Here is an 18,906-nt window from a genome sequence, read left to right on the forward strand (position 1 = left end):
TGCGGGTGTTACCAGACTTGGAGTCTCACTCGGAGCTCTGTGACAGCAGGGCCCGTCTGCACACTGCTGCGGCAGGGAGGGGCCGCCTCCTCACTGCCAGCTTGGGGTGCGCATCCCGGTCCCCACAGACCCCGCTGACACTAGGATGGGGAAGTGGGCTTGTGCACAACCTCCCGGAGGGAGTGAAGCCTGAGCTCCATCCTGGGCCTGAAGCCTTGGGACGGGGCCAGAGATTGGCATGCATGGCAGCCTGGCAAGGGTGTGGTCTGTGTGCTTGGGTAGAATAGAGCCGTCATTGTCAAAGCTCTCTGTCCTGCTCGGCTGCCCCTCTCCCGACCCTTTAGAGTGGCTCTGATTGGGGCTTTTTTTTGTCTGCATTTGCAGGAGTTCACAGATCTCTGGTTCTTTGCCCACATCTGGGGTATGGGAGCCCAGAAGCAAATCCGGGGACCTCACTGGCTGGTCAGCCTTCTTCTCCACCCTTTGACATTGTCTTACATTTTATGTAGGATGTCTGGGTTCTAGTTGCGGTTAGTGGGGAAGAGATATGAAGATGTCTGCTCCACCTTCCTGGAAACAGGTGTCTGAGGTTCCGTTTCTCACGTGAAGCAGGGCTGGCCGTGCAGAGGCTCACTGGGACAGCCCCAGAGTGTTCAGATAAGGTGATGGAGGCAAAGAGCCGTGCTGAGGCCAGGGGCACTTTATGCTGAAAGGTCATGGCAGGCTGAGGGTCTCTGGGTCAGAATGTTCCCGAGAGTAGCCACGCCTGGTGTTTTCATCAGCTAGGGAGAATGCCCCTCTCCCTGCGCCCAAATGACTTTGGCTGCCCCCCGTGACTGCCGCGCGCTGGACTGTGAACGCCCAGAGCCTCCCTGGACCTATGCGATGGCCTGTCCTCATTCTTGGTAGAATAGCGGCAGGACACGGACGCATGGGGTCACCCACACCACTGCTGCCATTGCTACCCCCACGTGAAAAAGCCAGCAAAAAGTGTTTGAAAAACAGAATTTGCTTTGAAGACTTACAAAATGTGTGCAGAATTGCTAAAGACATAAAGGCTGTGGTTCCCATGGCAGCTTGAATGGGAACACCGGGGGACTCCTGGCCCATGTGCCGCCAGTGAGTCAGCTCTGGGGATGGGGCCTGGAAATATACAATTTTACAAACCTCCCAGCAGTTCAGACACAACTGTATTTGCCGGCAACTGCCTGAGTCCTACACTGGGCCATCGCGTCTTGTTGCCACTCGGGTAGGCAGAAACCAGGACACAGTCTGACCTTGCACAGCCAGGTGACAGAGACCGCGGCGCGCTGGCGTAGAGCTTCCCTGTCCGTCCTGGCATCTGGGATGCTGGTGTGAAGTGACCCTGCCTGCTGTGTCACCCAACAGTCTGCCAGGTCTCCTCCCATGACACTTACCTTGACACGAAACAAGCACGTCATGCCTGAGAAAGAGCCCTCCCTTCACGTTTTTGTCAGTTTGAAATACACTTTCAGATACAGAGGCGCCTTGTGTGGTTGGCAACGTAGAAAATACTAGTGGTTAGTCAGCAGGTCCTTGCTGGTGTGGTACTGGGGGCACCTGTGCACTTCCACTTGCAGGATGGGTGCAGATGTGCGGTTCCTAGAAGGGAGGGACACCTTCATCCAGGGCGGCCGCGGCCCATGCCCTCACGCCCCAGTCCCCCGGTCCCCCAGCCCCCCCAGCCCCACCCGCCACCTCCGCACACAAGGTCCTAGCCCTATTCTACACCAGTTCTTCAGTGTCTACCTGAATTCCTCCCTTAACTGCTTCTCTTTTGCTTTCTGATTAACTTACCCAGTGCCTTTCTAAGTCAAAATTTATGTCCTTGGGACCTTGAAGTACAGTGCTTCCTAAATTATGAAAAACTGGTTCACTGGACTAGTACACACATAATATGGACGTTTTTCCTGTTTAACTACCACACCAGTAATGTTTACAGCTGTTTGTTGCTAAAGTTTGTGTTCCTAGCTATAAGACATTACTTATTTTCATATATATCAGAGGTTTTTATGACTTTGCTCTTCTCTTTTCTCTCCCCTGGGGAGTCCTTTCCCCTTTCCATAAACTATGGCCCCCGTGTGGCTGTGCCCCTCTCTCCTCACCATGCAGGATTCTACGGGCTGGATGAGTCTGACTTGGACAAGGTCTTCCACCTGCCCACGACCACGTTCATCGGGGGACAGGAGTCGGCGCTTCCTCTGCGAGAGATCATCCGGCGGCTGGAGGTGAGGGGGCACAGGGTGCGTCCACAGAAACCCAGTGCACCTGCTGCAAACCTGAACAGACAGGGGCTTCCAGATAGGGTGGGGGCAGGCAGGGGGTGGGGGAGGGCCTCCCGATGAGGCAGTTGTTTGTCTTGTTTTCTGTTTGTTTGTTTTTTAATGTAAGGTAATGGGGAGCATTTTTGCTATTTTGTAGATAAAGATTCATGCTTTTTATTTTTACAATCAACCATAGAAGAGAAAAAGCATTTCTGTGCGTCCCAAGCTCAGTGGCTTGCTTCAGGAGTGTGAGGTCCCCCAGAGCACGAGTTCCACCTTCTGGGCCCCGTTGGGAACGAGCCCGAGGCCACCCGGCAGGTCCCCACCCCAGACAGGGTCCTTCTGTGGTTTTCTTCTTTTCCTTCTCCTTTCTGGGGCTGGGCCTCACAGCCTGCTGGGTGCTGCGCACACACACACACACACACACACACACACACACACACACACACACAAACACTGGGGCTACACAGGGCTCTGCTGTTGGCTGCTGGTGTCCAGCCCCACAGTCTACACAGGGTGGGGGGAGGCTCCATATGCAGACACTGCCCATTCAGACAGACTGAGAAAAAAACTACCCTGCAGTGGGCTCCCCGTGGGTTTGTGCAGCCTTCTGGGGTACTGCGTGGCACGCACGCTCTGAATCACGGGTGGCACCTGGCGTTCCTGGAATCCCCAGCTGAAGGACACCGGGCAGCGGGTCTCCAGGCTGGGCCCTAGAACCACCACTGACACCTCCATCCACTGAGCCAGAGCCCCAGCCCTGTGACTCAGGTGTGACGATGGGGACCCAACTCCTGCCAGTGGGGTCTGATCAAAATGCTCCTTTCAGTGGTACCACATGTGGCTACGGTGGCCTAGAAAGGTCTGAGTGTCTATTGGTGACATTGTCTAACTTGTGACAAGTGGCCTATGGCATCAGCACCTCAGTTTGGTCTTCGTCACTTCTAGGCTGTGGGGTAAAATGTAGAAACTTGGTGACCTGGTGCCAGCATGAGGGTGTGGACATGGGGAGGGGTGGGCATCAGGGAGGGGTGGGCATGGGGGACAGGTGAGTGTGGGAGGGAAGGGGGGGGAGGGTAGACATCAGGGAGGGTGGGCATGGGGGAGGGGTGAGCATGGCAGGGAGGGGTGGACATTGGGGCAGGGCGGGCATCGGGGAGGGGTGGGCATGGGGGACAGGTGAGCACAGGGAAGGGTGGGGAGGGGGGAAGGGTAGACCTCAGAGAGGGTGGGCATGGAGGAGGGGTGAGCATGGCAGGGAGGGGTGGACATTGGGGCGAGGCAGGCATCAGGGAGGGGTGGGCATGGGGGACAGGTGAGCATGGGGAAGCGTGAGGGAAGGTGGACATCAGGGAGGGTTGGGCAGGATTGGCCAAGGCAATGGACTTTTGGTCCGTCCTCTTCCTCCGTGTGCACCTTGACTGCAGTGTATAGACCCACTCTGTGCACACGCGGCCAGCAGCCACCTGTGGCGGTTGAGCACTGGAAGTGTACAGAGGATCTGAGTAACCTTTTAGTATTAAAGACCTGACGTGTTGATACTTCACTACATGGTCTGAGGACTCATTCAGCGCTATTAGGAAAATTTTAATTCCATGTGTGTTCATGTTGTGTTTCTCTGGGACATTCCTGACCCAGGCACTCTCCTGATCTAGACCCCAGAAACAGCACCCGTTGTAGACCTGTCCTCATCCAGATGAGCCTGTGCACGCCGCACCCCTGCCTGCAGGCACCTCAGCCATCTCAGAGCTGACAGTTTCTCTGGAAGGCAGGGACTGGACCAGTCGGCACAGGAGCTCATGCTGTGCATCTGCCCCTCCTTCCCTTCACAGAGATGGTCTCCAGTGAGGAGCTCAGCCCTCCTCCCCTGCCAGAGCACAGTGGAGATGTTCAGAGCCCTGTGCTTGACCTCCTCAGGCTGGAGTCCCCGGTGGCCCTGACCCCGGCGTTGGGAGGGAGCAGAGCCCCACGGCTCTCTTTCAGCCCAGGAGCCCACTCTTAAGGTGTGGGACCTTGACCATAGCGTGTCCCAACCCCAGGGTGCCCACATCTCCACCCCAGTGCCGTGCTCATGGTGGCCAGGCATTTGGGCAGACCTGCCTGCCTGCCGGTGGTGCGGACGTTCACGCACGCCTGTCCACACTAGGTTGCTGGCACACATGCGCTGCCAGAACCACAGGCCAGGCCCAGGGCCCCAGGGCGATACGATCTGCTTGCAGCCAGGGCCGCTTGGCACCTGTTTCTAGGGAGAGAGGCTGAGAACCACCCCTGAAACTCACTGCTGTTTCTCCTGGGGATGGAGCCAGGAACGGGAAAAACAAAACTGCGTCCAGGTCCCCGTAACCACGTGTCCCAGTTAGTAGCTCAACCCACACTGACCTCACTCGTTTCTAGTTTCTGCCTGATCTTTCCTTTGATCTTCTAAGTGTTCCCTCAGGGAAATTATGCCCCACAGGTGTGAGCAGGTGTCAGGGGCACCTGTCATTGCCCTCTTCCCACCTGTGCCCAGAGCTTCCCTGCCTCCTCCTTCCCCCTCCCCTCCCCTGCCCCTTTCTTCCTTCTCCATCCCTTCTCCTCTCTCCCTGCCCCCTTCCTCCCCCTCGTCCTTCTCTCCCCTGCCCTCACCCCCTGCCCTCACCCTCTGTCCCCCTTCCTCTTCTCTCTTTGTCCCCCTCCTGTTCCCTCTAGCCCCTTCTTCCTTCCTCTCCCTCCCTCTTCCTCTCCCTCCCTCTTCCTCTCCCTGCCCCTCCCCTTCTCCCTTCCCCTTCCCTCCTCTGCTTTCCCCTCCATCTCTCCCTCTTCCCCCTCCCTCCTCCTCCTTTCCCCTTCTCCCTGCCTCTCCTTCCTCTCCCTCTTCCCCTCCCTCTTCCTCTCCCTCTCCCCTTCCCCCCTTCTTCTGCTTTCCCCTCCATCTTTCCCCCTTCCACCTCCTGTGCCCCTCTCTCCCTCCCCTCCTCCTTCCCCTCCCTCTTCCCTCTCCCTGTCCCCTTTCCCCCCTTCTTCTGTTTTCCTCTCCATCTCTCCCTCTTCCCCTTTCCCTCCTTCCTTCCCCTTTCCCTTCCTGTTCTCCCCTCCCCCCCTTCTTAACTCCTCACCTCCCCTCCATCTCACTCCCCCTCTCTCTGGGCCTTGAAGATTGTATTGAGACCCCAGGAAGACCTTTTTGAAGCTGAGGGAGGAGGGTTCATGTTCAGAGGCACTCTGGGCTGTGTTACATGTTCTGTGGGTCAGCCTGGGCACCGTGGAGCTAGTACTAACCGTGCAGTCAGGGAGGGCGGCCCAGCAGCCCCAGCCCCGGACTTCTTGCACCCTCTGTTATCACTGAGACACCCTCATTGACCTGGCTGATGAACCGATCCGAAGCACCAAGGCCCTCCCCAGCTCGCTTCCTCTTCATCCCCAGACAAGGTCATCCTCCTCCTGGCTAGCATGATGGCGTGTGTAGTGCTTGGCTGTTATTTTGAGTTCAGGGCAAACCTTCCTTTGTTTCACAATCATGGAGCAGTGTGCAGAGACGCCCACTCTTCCAGATGACAGGATCAAAGGGCCTGGGGCATGTCCCCGCCCTGCCCTGTGCCAGTAGGCTCCGTATCTGTTGTAAAAACCGATGGGGCACAGACAGAACCTGGTACTGAGTGCTTGGACGGTGTGGCTGTTGGAGATGTTTTGGGGTTCATAAAATCGCCCGTTGCCACACCAGGTGCTTTCTTCTTTAGCTCATGTGTTGATTTGGGGTTTGCTCTCACCCTGAACTGGTGGAGGATACAGACGGGCCCGGGCCCAGGCCCCCCACCCTGAGGCTGGGCCCTCCTGGCCTTCCTGTGTCTCCCCCACCATTTCCTGTCCAGGGAGCCTATGCTTCCCACAGGACACACGGCCTCCCTCCCAGTGGCAACGTCTGCACCGTGGATGGGATGCGTTCGCTCTGTTCAGGGCCCTTTGCTTTGCAATGTGTGCAAGCACGCTGCTGTAGGACCCAGCCTTCCCAGGAGGAGGCAGTCATTAAAAGTTGAATTTAAAACCTAAGCACCTACAAATCTTAGGTGGCCATTGAGCTCCATCACCTACCAACAGTGTGGTCCCTTCTTTCTTTTGGCACCAGGCACAGTCTGACCTTGGGCTCAGGGAGGCTATCTTCCCAGAGTCGTCCGGTCCCCTGGCAGGTGCTGCCGTCCTCCTGCCACAAAGGGAAGCACTGTGGCCCCATGGTTCTCGCTGCCCCTCCCTGCTTAGTGGGCACAGCGTGACCCCAAGGAAGCACCTCGCGGCCACACTGGCAGCGAGAGGGGGCCGTGGACCCAGGCCTGGCGCCACCCTGGTCTCTGCCCTGGGTCACAGCCGGCTCTGCTGCATCTGTTCTGGCCTCCTGGCTGGGTGGGCGGCCAACGGCCCTGGGCAAGCAGCCTTGATGGGATCTGTGTGTGTGAAGCAGATGGCGTACTGTCAGCACATCGGGGTGGAGTTCATGTTCATCAATGACCTGGAGCAGTGCCAGTGGATCCGGCAGAAGTTTGAGACACCGGGGATCATGCAGTTCACCAACGAGGAGAAGCGGACCTTGCTGGCCAGGCTTGTGCGGTCTACCAGGTGGGGGCTGCGCTCAGGGCAGGGGGTCGCTGCAGGAGGCGGGGCTGCAGGCCCTGCGAGCCGCACTGGCCCAGGTGACCTGGCTCTTTGGGGTGACTCGGTCCCTGTCCAGGTTTGAGGATTTCCTGCAGCGAAAGTGGTCGTCCGAGAAGCGCTTTGGTCTGGAGGGGTGCGAGGTGCTGATTCCTGCGCTCAAGACCATCATCGACAAGTCCAGTGAGAATGGAGTGGACTACGTGATCATGGGGATGCCCCACAGGTGCCCGCCCCGGTGACCGTCCCCATGAGCCTCCCCCATCCCCGACCATGTGGGGCCGAAGCCGAAGGGGCTAGTGGAGCGTTCCCCATGGGCAGCGGCCTGTTTTCCGCCTTCCTGCCTCCTGCCACACCGTGGCCTGAGGTGCCCAGAGCAGCTGATCCCTGCTCACCGGTCTCTGTGTCCCAGGGGGCGGCTGAACGTGCTTGCCAATGTCATCAGGAAGGAGCTGGAGCAGATCTTCTGCCAGTTCGATTCAAAGCTGGAGGCTGCCGATGAGGTGAGGCCCCCACTTTCTCCCAGAAACGTCTGGCGCAGCTCAGCCCACATGGGATCCCCTCTCCGTGTGTTTCTCAGGACGGCCTCCAGGGGTGGGGGCTCCACCCCACTCACAGAGGACGTGCCCGGGGCCGTCCTCTCTGAGAAAAGAGGGACGGCCACAGGTCAGAGGCCCAGCAACAACCCCCAGCCCTCCTGCTGGGGGTCCAGGATGTGCCCCTTGGCAGGGGACCTCCTCCCGGTGCCGTGGGTGGGAGCTGTCCTGGGAAGAACCTTTGCAGGTTGGGAGTCCTAGGACTGGATGTAGCACAGCAGCCTGAGCCCCTCCCTCCAAGAGCCAAGACTGCTGTTTGTGTGTCAGGGTTCCGGGGACGTGAAGTACCATCTGGGCATGTACCACCGGCGCATCAACCGCGTGACCGACAGGAACATCACCCTGTCACTGGTGGCCAACCCCTCCCACCTCGAGGCCGCAGACCCTGTGGTGATGGGCAAGACCAAGGCCGAGCAGTTTTACTGCGGGGACACAGAGGGCAAGAAGGTAAGGCCATGGGGGGCCGGCCAGGACGGGCTCACAGGCCCAGTCGTATCTCAGACCTCGAGTTTCTGGCATTTAACAAAGTATTCTGAGTGGACCTCAAGGGACCTGTATATGGTGACCCAGGCCTGCCTTCAGAATGCTCCCTCCCAGGTGGTGAGCACAAGGCTGGGCTGGAGGGGCCGCTGCTGCCATCACATCTGTGGTGAAGCTGGTCTTCCAAAAAAGGACCTTCTCTGGAGATGAAGACGGGCTAGGGTAGAGGCCTGTCGAGGGCACTGAGGGCAGAGGGGGCCGCTGGCCCGGGGCAACCTTTACACGAGTCAAGCTCATTACAGGTGGAGCCGAGCATTCGTTTACCGGGTTTCGTGATTCAAAATCCCATAGGTTCACTAGTACCACACGCAGAGGGTGACAAGGGACATTGTTAGCAGCGATGGGTCTGGGCCAGGCTTTGGCAACAGAAAGTGATTCCTGCGCTGACGGATGCCCTGCAGACAAGGGGCAGGATGTGAAGGCCACACCCAGGGGCTTAGGGGCCTGGGCGGTGCCGTACACACTCCAGGTGGAAAGGGACCCCATGCAGCCCCTGGGACCAGCAAGAACAGGGTGGCCGGGGAGGGATGGGGAGGAGGCCAGCATGACCATTGCCTCCAGCATTTCCGTTGTCCTGGACTAGGACACTCGCTGGGGCGTTGGGAGCCGAGCAGGGAGCGAGATGGCAGGAAGCTCCATGTGGTGTCCTCATTTGTCCCCAAAGCAGCACTCAGTGGGAGTGCTGGGAGCATCCTAGAGAGGGAGGAAACCGGCAAAAGCTGTCAGGCACAGCTAACGTGCTCCAGGCGACGGCACTGATAGGTCCTGCCATGCAATGTGCAGCCAGGAGAGGCTCCGGTCTTGGGGAGCGCTGCTGCCCAGGTGTGAGCCCGCACCTGCCTCGGCCGTGAACCTAGACCCCACCGTCTGCAGTTTCTGTTCCACTGAGGATGCTGGGCTGGGGTCTGTTACACCACGTCACTCGGCGTTTAAGAACAGTCATGTAACCTCTGTAGGCGTGACCAAGGCAGAGTCTGGCCCTATTGGCCCTTTGGGTGTTTGTGGGAAAGCGGCCCCTGGTGTAGAGGGGTGGCTGCCCTGAGACCCGCTCCTGTCAGGGTCCGTGTGGGACACCGGGGGCTGTCAGACACCAGGAACGCTGGGCACCTGTGGCGTCAGCAAGCAGCACCACGCTGAAGGAGCCTCTGGGACAGCCGTGTGGCTTTACCAGCTCAGGAGAGACAGCACGACGGGAGGAGGGCTCCCATGACCTTCCCCCCAGCTGCACCAAGCAGGCCCCTGCACAAACCTAGCACCATGTCCGCCATTCCCCTGTCCTCGTGAGCATCAGGAGGCAACACACACGCAGGGTTCTGTTTAATAGATCTAGATTTCGTCCCCAAGAAGGACGTCGCAGACCTTCCCTTCCTGCCACTGAGGACAGACACACAGGAGGTTGTCAGGAGCAGGGGCGCTGGGGATATGTCGAGGCGGCAGGAACAGTGTCTCATGGTGCAAGAGGTGCTCACAGACATGCAGGGAGGAGGGCGTGGGGCAGTGTTGCCATCCTGCCAGAGACACGGACACCAGGAGACACCCTTGTGTGCAAATACTAATCTTGGATCCCGTGCTTTGCTCAAGGACGCGGGCTCCCAGAGAAATGTGGTTCCAGGCTGTGCGGGGGCCACGCAGCGTGAGGCTGAACCTCGCCCGGCCAGAGAGCAGGAGGCGCGGGAGCCACAGAGCCCATCCAGACGGCACGGGGCTCCCATGCCAAATCTGGGATGGTGGGCGCCACGGAGTCACTATCACACTAATCGTTTACAGTCTCCTGGACAGACTAGGGTTCTGTGAGCCCGTGGTGCTTCCCAGGTGGACTAGGGCTTCCTGAACCTGCAGTAGCACACGTAAAGGGTGAGAAGGGAAGGCTCTTCTGGAACCCCAGCAAACACATGCTGGAGTGACCACAGCCGGGCAGAGTTTGATGAGGAGCGGGGTACTGAGGTCCTCACAGAGGCCGTTCTCACGACACAGGGGAAATGCTGAGTGAATGGGGGACACAGTTGGATGAACAGGGGACACGGCTGGGTGAATGGGGGACACAGCTGAGGTGTCCTGGCACAGAGGGCGCCATTCCTGAGCCTGTTCATGAAGCACCCCAGAACCCCGGGCCTGTCTGGGCTGTGGACACAGGAGGGACAATGGGCTGCTCCCGGTCGAGGCCCGGCCTGCATTGCTGCCCTGGTGGAGGGTCCCACCTGCTGTGCTCAGCATGGGGTCTGTGGGCTCCGTGACAGGTATGCAGATGCAGGGCAGACACACTGGCAGGAGTCTAGGGGGTCTTGTGTTCTGCCACTTCTTCCAAGTCTGAAATGGTCTCAAAACATGTTATTTTGAGGAGTGCCTGGGTGGCTCAGTCATTTGAGCCACTGACTGGCTAAGGTCATGATTTCACGGTTCGGTTCGTGAGTTCCAGCCCCACGTCGGGCTCTGTGCTGACAGCTCAGAGCCTGGTGCCTGCTTTGGATTCTGTGTCTCCTTCTCTCTTTCTGCCCCTCCCGTGCTCACGCTCTGTCTCTGTCTCTCGAAAATAAATAAACGTTTAAAAAAAATTTTTTTTTTAAACATTATTTTTGGGAAAGCAGACAAGTGACTGTCTCTGGGGTGCCTTGTGGACGTGGTGGTTGGGGCTCTATCAGATTTGGGGTGTTCTCTGCACGTGTATAGGTCATGTCCATCCTTCTGCATGGAGATGCTGCCTTCGCCGGCCAGGGCATCGTGTATGAGACCTTCCATCTGAGCGACCTGCCGTCCTACACAACTCACGGCACCGTCCACGTGGTCGTCAACAACCAGGTAACCTGGGCTCCAGGCAGCCTCTGCATCTTGGTGGCAGAGACCACTGAGGCCACAGCATCGGGTTTGTGGTCAGACCCTCCCAAGGGCCCTTGTGCTCATATTAGTCTTACCTAGGGTAGCGTGTGTCAGTTTTTTAGCATAGTTGCTCTTTTCTGATTATAAAAATACATGTCTTTTTATAAGAATGTGGGCAATGCATTGTCTTTTTTTTTTTTTTTAATGTTTGTTTATTTTTGAGAGAGAGGGCGCAAGCAGGGGAAGGGGAGGGGGGACCAAGGACCCTGCACCAAAAGCACAGAGCTGACGCTGGGCTCAAATCCATGAACTGTGAAAGCATGACCTGAGCCAAAGTCAGACGCTCAACCGACTGAGCCACCCAGGTGCCCCTGGATCATGTTTTTGATGTCAGATCTAAAGAAACTTTGCCTTGCCGAGGTCACGAAGATTTTCCCCCATCTGGAAGTTTTACAGTTTCATCTTTTCTATAGGGTGTAGTCTGTGATGTATTTGGAGTTTCGAGGTGGGTGTAGATATCCACTTGTTCCGGTACAGTCTGTGGAAAGGACTGTCAAATGAATTGACCACGTGACTGCAGGTGTGTTCTGCCTCTGTTCTTTTCTACTGATGTGCATGTGTCCCTTCTGCTGACACCGCGTTGATGACGTAGCTCTGCTGTGTGTCTGGAGGCCGCCGTGGGAGTCCTCCGGCTTCCTTCCTTCTTCACATTGTTCTGGCTTTTCTAAGTTGGTAGCCTTTTCATCCAAACTGTAGAAGCGGCTTGTCAGTTTCCACAAAGCTCTGGTATTGTGATTAGAAGTGCGCTGGCAGGTATGTCCGCTAGGGAGGGGCCACAGCTGCAACAACATTGAGCCTTCTGATCTGAGAATACGTAAATCTCTCCATTATTTTGATTCTTTTTCATTTCTGCCTAGGTATTTTGTAATCCTCCAAGTATAGATCCTACACGTGTTTTGTGAGACACCTAAATATTTCACTGTTTGGGGGCTATCATAAAAGGTACTTTTTAAACACTTTAATATCCAGGTGTTACTAGGATATAGAAATAGAGTTCAGTTTTGCGTTTTTTATCCCACAACTTTATTAAACTCGCTTTTACTAATTTTTTTGTGATAGTTTGGAATTTCTGTATTAACAGTCCTGTCTTGGCGACAGTTTTGTTTCTTCATGTCCAATCTACATACATAAACACCTCGTGTTTCGCTTTCCTGTTGTGCGGCCAGGATGTAAGCAGAGCGTGGAGGGGGGAGGGAAGACGTCCCTTTCTTGTTCCCCATTTAGGACAAAAGCGCTCAGCCTTGGCCGCTAAGTGTGGTGCTTGCAGTAGGTTTTCTGTCCGTGCCTTTGCAGGCCGTTCCCAGTTTGTAGGCAGTATTTATCACAAGGGGCTGGTGTTTCTTAGCAGATGCTTTTCTGCGTCTCTGAAGATGTTCAACTGGTTTGCGGACAGTGAATCCACTCTGAGCGTGGGACTCTTGTGTCCGCTCACACACCACGTGGCTCTGTGGTGTTCTGGCCATGTCAACCTGGTCTGGCTGTCCAGGGTAGCACTGGCCTCATAAAGTAAGCTGGGAACTTCTCCCTCGTCTTCTGTTTTCTGGAAAAGCCTGTGTAGAGTGGGTGTTAACTTCCTCTGTAAACACTGAGTGGAATTTGCCGGCAGGAGGCTTGGTGGCCCGGAGTGTTGGCCATGGGAAGACCTTTCCCTTGTCTTTGCGTTCAGGGCTCGATTGCATGGCACCTGATTTCTTCCCGTCCACCCTGTTGGGGCTTTGCTCCACGTTTTCTCTGTCTCAGCAGCTTTACTGAGCTGGGATCCCCACAACGGACAGCGGCTTCTGGTGTCCTCACTCTTGTAGAGCATCACGTCGTCTGAAGAAACTCTGTGTCTCTTAGCTGTCACATGCTTGCCCCCCGTGCTCCCCAGGCCTACACAGCCATTAGCCACATCATAGTCAGGACTTCATCCTTGTGATGGCCATGGATGGCTGTCCTGTGGCTTTGTCAAGTGCTGTCCACCCACGTGTCTGTTGATGGACATTTGGACCGTTCGTACCTCCTGGCTGATACACATAATGCTGCTCCGGGTGCAGGCTTCTGTGTGGCACGTACCAGGAGCGGGGTTGTGGGGTCACATGGTAGCTCTGAGTACCCTCTGGAGGACCCCACAGACTGTTTTCCCAGGAGGCCGCCATTCCCCCCATGTCCGCAGTGTCTGAGGGCTCCCACTTTCCCGGGTCTTCTCTCACACTTCTTACTGTCTCCCCTCTGTCTCAGCCATCAAAGAGGGTGTGAACTGGTTTTTGCATTTCCCTAATGACTGACGATGTTGAGCATTTTCACATGTGTTTATTGGCCATTTGTAGATCTTTGGAGAAATATCCACAAAGATTTTCTGCCCATTTGTAAATTGGATTCTTTGTTATGAGTTGTGAGAATTCTTCATATATTGTGGATACAAGCCCTTTATCAGATAAATGATTTGCAAATGTTTCCTCTTACTTTATGGCTTTTTCACTTTCTTGAGTTGTTTTTTGAAGCCCGAACAAACGTTTTGTACTTTTCCTCCTTTGTTTCCCTCTAAGCTCTTATGTCTGTGACCCCCTGGAGTTAACTTTTGGGTGTGAGGCAAGGAGGGGGGGCTTGCCTTACACCTCACCACCTGTGAAGAAGACCGTCTTTCCCCCACCCACGTGACTTGGCATCATTCAGCTGCTTGAATCTGTAGATTTGTATCTTTTGACAAATTTGGGGAATTTTCAAACATTGTATCTTTTTTTCCAAACCACCTTCACTTCTTTTACCCATGCTCCTCCCCACTCCCACCTCTGGCAACCACCAAAACGTTCTCTATGAGTTTGGGTTTGGTTTTAAATTCCGCATACAAAGGAGTTCATACAGTATTTGTCTTCAACTTATTTCACTTAGCGAAATGCCCTCAAGGTCCATGCGTGTTGTCACAGATGACAAGATTTCTTTCTTTGATTTGTTTTTGGGTTTTTTTTAATGTTTATTTATTTTTGAGAGAAGGAGGGGAAGGGCAGAGAGACGAAGCTGGGCAGAGGATCAGAGGATAGGAAGCAGGCTCTGTGCTGACAGCACAGAGCCTGATGCAGAGCTCAAATTCATGAACCTCGAGATCATGACCTGAGCCAAAGTGGGACGCTTAACCGACAGAGCCACCCAGGCGCCCCTCCTTTGATTTCCTAATAATTTTCCATTGTATATATATTACATCTTCTTTATCCATTCATCCGTTGATGGCTACCTGGATTGTTTACGTGTCTTGGCTATTGTAAATAAATCTGCAGTAAACATAGGGGTGCATGTATCTTTTTGAATTAGTGATTTTGTTTTCTTCAGATAAATACCCAGAAGTGGAATTACTGGGTCATAAGGTAGTTCCATTGTTAACTTTCTGAGGAACCTCTGTACTGTTTTCCGGAGTGACTGCACCAGTCTGTGTTCCCACCAGCAGTGAACGAGGGCTCCCCTTTCTCTGCATCCTCGCCAACACCTGTTGCTTCCTGAGTTGTTGATTTTCGCCATTCAGACAGGTGTGAGGTGGTATCTCATTGTGGTTTTGATTTGTATTTCCCTGGAGCATGTTTTCATGTGTCTGTTGGCATCTGGATGTCTTCTTTGGGGAAATATCTGTTTAGATCCTCTGCCTGTTTTTTAATTGGATTGTTTTTTGCTGAGTTGTATCAGTTCTTAATGTATTTGGAGTATGAATCCCATATATACAATTTGATACACAGTTTGCAAATATTTTCTCCCATTCCATGGCTGCCTTCTCATTGTGGTAATGGTTTCCTTCGCTGTGCAGAAACTTTTAGTTTGATAGAGCCCCACTTGTTGATTTTTGCTTTTGTTTTCTTTGCTTTTGGTGTCATTTCCAAAAAGTCACTAAGACGAACATCCAAGAGCTTGCAGCCTATGTTTTCTTCCAGGAGTTTTATGGTTTTCAGGCCTTACATTCAAGTCTTTGTTTTGAGTTTATTTTGTGTGTGATGGAAGAATGTGGTCTGGTTTCATTCTTTTGCATGTAGCCGTCCAGTTTTCCCAATGCCGTTTGTTGAAAAGACTGTCCTTTCCTCATTGTATATTTTTGGCTCCTTTGTCATAACTTAATTGATCATGGAGGTGTGGGTTTATTTCTGGGCTCTCCATTCTGTCATTGGTCTATGTGTCTGTTTTTATGACAGGACCACTGTTTTGATCATTACACTTTGTAGTATCATTTGAAATCAGGAAATGTGGCACCTCTAGCTTGGTTCTTCCTTCTCAATACTGTTTTGGCTCTTCATGGTCTTGTAGTTCCATATAAATTTTAGGATTGGTTACTCTATTTCTGTGAAAAATGCCACTGGTATTTCTATAGGGATTGAATTAAATTTGTAGGTGGCTTTGGGCAGTTTGGGCATTTTAATATTTATTTTGCCAATCCATGAGCATGGTATATCTATTTGTGTCGTAATCAATTTCTTTCATCAGAATGTCCTCAGTTTCCAGAGGACAAATCTCTCACCCCCTCTTTTAAATTTTTTTTTTTTCAACATTTATTTATTTTTGGGACAGAGAGAGACAGAGCATGAACGGGGGAGGGGCAGAGAGAGAGGGAGACACAGAATCGGAAACAGGCTCCAGGCTCTGAGCCATCAGCCCAGAGCCCGACGCGGGGCTCAAACTCACGGACCGTGAGATCGTGACCTGGCTGAAGTCGGACGCTTAACCGACTGCGCCACCCAGGCGCCCCACTCACCCCCTCTTTTATATTTATTTCTGCAGACAGTGTCTCTTACTTCAGACATTTATTAAGCCCCACCCCCTCTTTCTGGGTCTCCAGCGGCACCAACGTCAGACACGTTGTTAGACCCCACATTTCCTGAGGCTTTGTTCATGGTGCCCTTCAGTCTCTATTTCTTGAGATTTGGGGTGATCCCAGGGTCACTGATTCTTTCCTCTCTGCCCTGTTCCACTATACAGACCTCCATTCAGCGTTTTCCCCCAATTTCCTTTACTTTTCAGTTCTAAACTTCCACTTAGTTCTCTTTATGTCTCCTGTGTCTTTGTTGAGAGCTTTTATTTTTTTCACGCATGCCAGGCATGTTCGTAATTTCATCAAAGTGTTTTCCTGACATCTTTTGTGATGTCTTTGTGAGGTGATTCTAACGTGTGTCATCGTGGTGCTGACTGCCGATTGCTTTCTCTCACTCCATGAGGTTTTCCCAGGTGTTGGTATAACATTCCACTGGTTTTCAAATGACATTGGGATGTTTTGAGCATTGTGTTGTGAGACTCCGATCTTACTTAAATCTTCTGTGAGGCTCACCTCCTAGGCATCTTGGGTGGGGGTGGGGAAGGGCCACGGTGTTTTCTGTGGGCTGGCTGCAGCAGGGTGACGATTGTCTAATAGTGTCTTGGTCCTCTGGCTTTCCTGCCTGTGCCTGCTGGTGTTAGTTTATTTATTTTGAGAGACAAGAGACCGTGCAAGCAAGGGAGGAGCAGAGAGTGAAAGAGAGAGAGGATCCCAAGCAAGCTTTGCACTGCCAACACAGAGCCCAGTGAGGGGCTCGAACCCATGAACCGTCAGATGATACCTGAGCCAAAACCAAGAAGGCTGACACTTAGCCAACTGAGCCACCCAGGCGCCCCCTGCTGGCGTTGCCGAGCAACCTGCTCCAGCACCCAGCCCAGGGTATAGGAGGAGACGTCCTGGGACCTGTCATTGAGTCACTCCTCAGGCCCTATGGTCCTTGGCTAGTCTGACTTCTGTCTACCTTCAGAGTTTTATGTTTACTCTACAGATAATGTCCTGGGGCTTCCGTTGTCCTTGGTAGGAAGAATAGGGAAAGGTTCACCTCCTTCATCTTCCAGAAGTGCAAGTCCCTATGAGAACATTTCTTTTAAGTATAAATTCCATTTCTTTAGTATACATAAGACTCTTCAGGTCTGTTTGTTCTTGAGTGAGCTATGGTAATTTCTTTCATGTAAGTCGTACAATTACAATTTGTGTCCTTAGAGTTTGTGATGTTCTGTTATTAGCATCTGTCCTGGAATCCCTTATCTCATTTCCTGATATTGATAATTCGTGTCTTTTCTCTTTTTGTTTTCAATTGCTGTGGCTGTAGATTGGTTGTTGTTCCCAAAGGGACAGCTTTGGCTTCATTGCATTTTCTGTATTTTCCTGTTTTTCTAGTTCATTGATTTCTGCTCTTTGTTGTTCCTTTCCTCCTATTTGCTTTGGATTTAATGTAGCCTCTCTTCCTGGTTTCTTAAATCACTGGGGTGAAACCCTCCTTCTCTGCAATAGAAACATTTAATAACATTCCGGTTTAAGAATCACGTTACACAAAACGGTACAGGTAGGCCTTGGGTGTGTCAGACTTCTTGTGACAGAAAGCTAAGCATCCTGGTTGCACCTGCCTGAGGCCGGATCCAGGGGAGAGTGTCCTAGGATGGCGGTGTCTGGAAACTACCCTCCCAGGAAGCTGGGCCCGTGTAGCCCAGAAGATAGAAGGCCCAGGAAGCATGAGGTCTCCCTTCCTGTGAGCGAATGATTCACACAGCAAGAATGTGACAGCAGAGTCGGCACCATGGGTGCTAACAACCAGAAATCAGGTCTCGGTGGAGTGACAGGAAGAACTTCAGCAACCAGCTCTGTTCCAGCTGGGGACCAGCCACAGGGCTGAGGGAGACAGGGCTCCAGCCAGGGCTGACCTCAGGGTCTCTGGCTCTCACACCAGCAGTTCCAGTCAGTGGGATCTTCCCACTGGTGCCCTCACGATGTCTTTAAAGACTAATGCAACAAGACCAGACATGAAAATTTCCATCTCTAGATCAATGGGGAGCTGGTTACATAATTTATGGTGTACCCACATGTGTGTCATATGGCTTACGTGAATTAACACATGAAAATTAATATACATGAAATGCTCAGAATAGTGCCTGGCCCACGAATAAGCACTGACCTAAGTTATCAAAGTGATTAATACCACGCAGTGAAACTGTTTCAACTGTTTCATACACTGTTGAAATGACCTACAAGATCTGTTACGTGCAGAAAGGTATTGTGTGTAAACACCTATCTCCCTACGTCTGTGTGCGTGCACACCCACAGAGCACACCGTCTCCACACACACGTGTGTGTGCCCACATCCATATGTGCTTAAAGACACAGAAGCTGGTAACTGGCAGACATTGGGGTGGGGGGCAGCCGAGGGCCTGAGGTCTTAACCTTCCAGAGCAGTTTCCTTCCTGTGAGACGCTAGAGACGGCACGCATGCTGTGATCACTAACTCACCAGTCCCTGTGCTCATTTCCCAAGCGAGGAGACTGATGAAGACGTGTCCATGAGAACTGTCATCAGTTAACATCCTCATCGGTTTCTATTTCTCATCTCTTTAGCTAGTGTGATAAAGGAGAGTACATGAAAGCAACGTGTGATAAATGATGCCCAGTCTTCTGTAAGAGCTTCAGTTTAGCAAGGGTTTTCTTTAATCTCTTCACTGATTCTGATGCCACAGTTGATGGCGTGCGTGGGGTCAGTAAGATCTGTAGCAGGAGAAGTGGCTGCCGTCCTGGCCCTTGTCTTGCTAAGAATGTGCCTCAGGTTCAACCTTCTAAAATTCTCTCCTGAGGAAGCCTTCGGGAGCTAAATATTTTTCTGTGTGTGTCAAAACCATGTTGGTACAAGAGTGGGAAATAAGCTATATGCCTGACGATAGAAGCCTTTGCATAACTTTTGGCAGAGCCATAGGAGGCAGTGCCGTATAAGCGTTAGAACATCTGATGTCTTAGAGAAAGAGTCCCCGTGCAGTGAGAGGAAGCACAGGGCACTCGTTTGTGCTGGCAGGAGCGTGGGGCACAGACACAGATGCTCACACTTTTGAAGAGCAGTTTACTGCTGTTCGGAAATGTCCACAGTGCTCGCCCTGTGCCTCAGTTCTCCCTGCTGGGAGAGTTCGCACATGAAGTCCATGTTGCTGGACCAACCCTGTGTAAGAATGTGTCCAGCAACAGCGGGTTGACCACAGGCCACCAAC

The 18,906-nt window shown here is 53.2% G+C and overlaps 1 protein-coding gene across 2 annotated transcripts in view; it reads left to right on the forward strand.

Moving 5' to 3' along the window:
* OGDH (oxoglutarate dehydrogenase) overlaps positions 1-18,906 on the forward strand; it is a 66,427-nt gene that overhangs the window by 39,591 nt on the left and 7,930 nt on the right. For both annotated transcript variants that reach the window (XM_047848789.1, XM_047848788.1), the window contains exons 5-10: positions 2,134-2,249; positions 6,718-6,872; positions 6,985-7,131; positions 7,318-7,408; positions 7,769-7,948; positions 10,709-10,837. In XM_047848789.1, the coding sequence (XP_047704745.1) occupies positions 2,134-2,249; positions 6,718-6,872; positions 6,985-7,131; positions 7,318-7,408; positions 7,769-7,948; positions 10,709-10,837 (818 nt within the window). The remainder of the gene's footprint in view (positions 1-2,133; positions 2,250-6,717; positions 6,873-6,984; positions 7,132-7,317; positions 7,409-7,768; positions 7,949-10,708; positions 10,838-18,906) is intronic.

Source organism: Prionailurus viverrinus, chromosome A2 (genome assembly GCF_022837055.1).
Source record: "Prionailurus viverrinus isolate Anna chromosome A2, UM_Priviv_1.0, whole genome shotgun sequence".
Taxonomy (NCBI): Eukaryota; Metazoa; Chordata; class Mammalia; order Carnivora; family Felidae; genus Prionailurus; species Prionailurus viverrinus.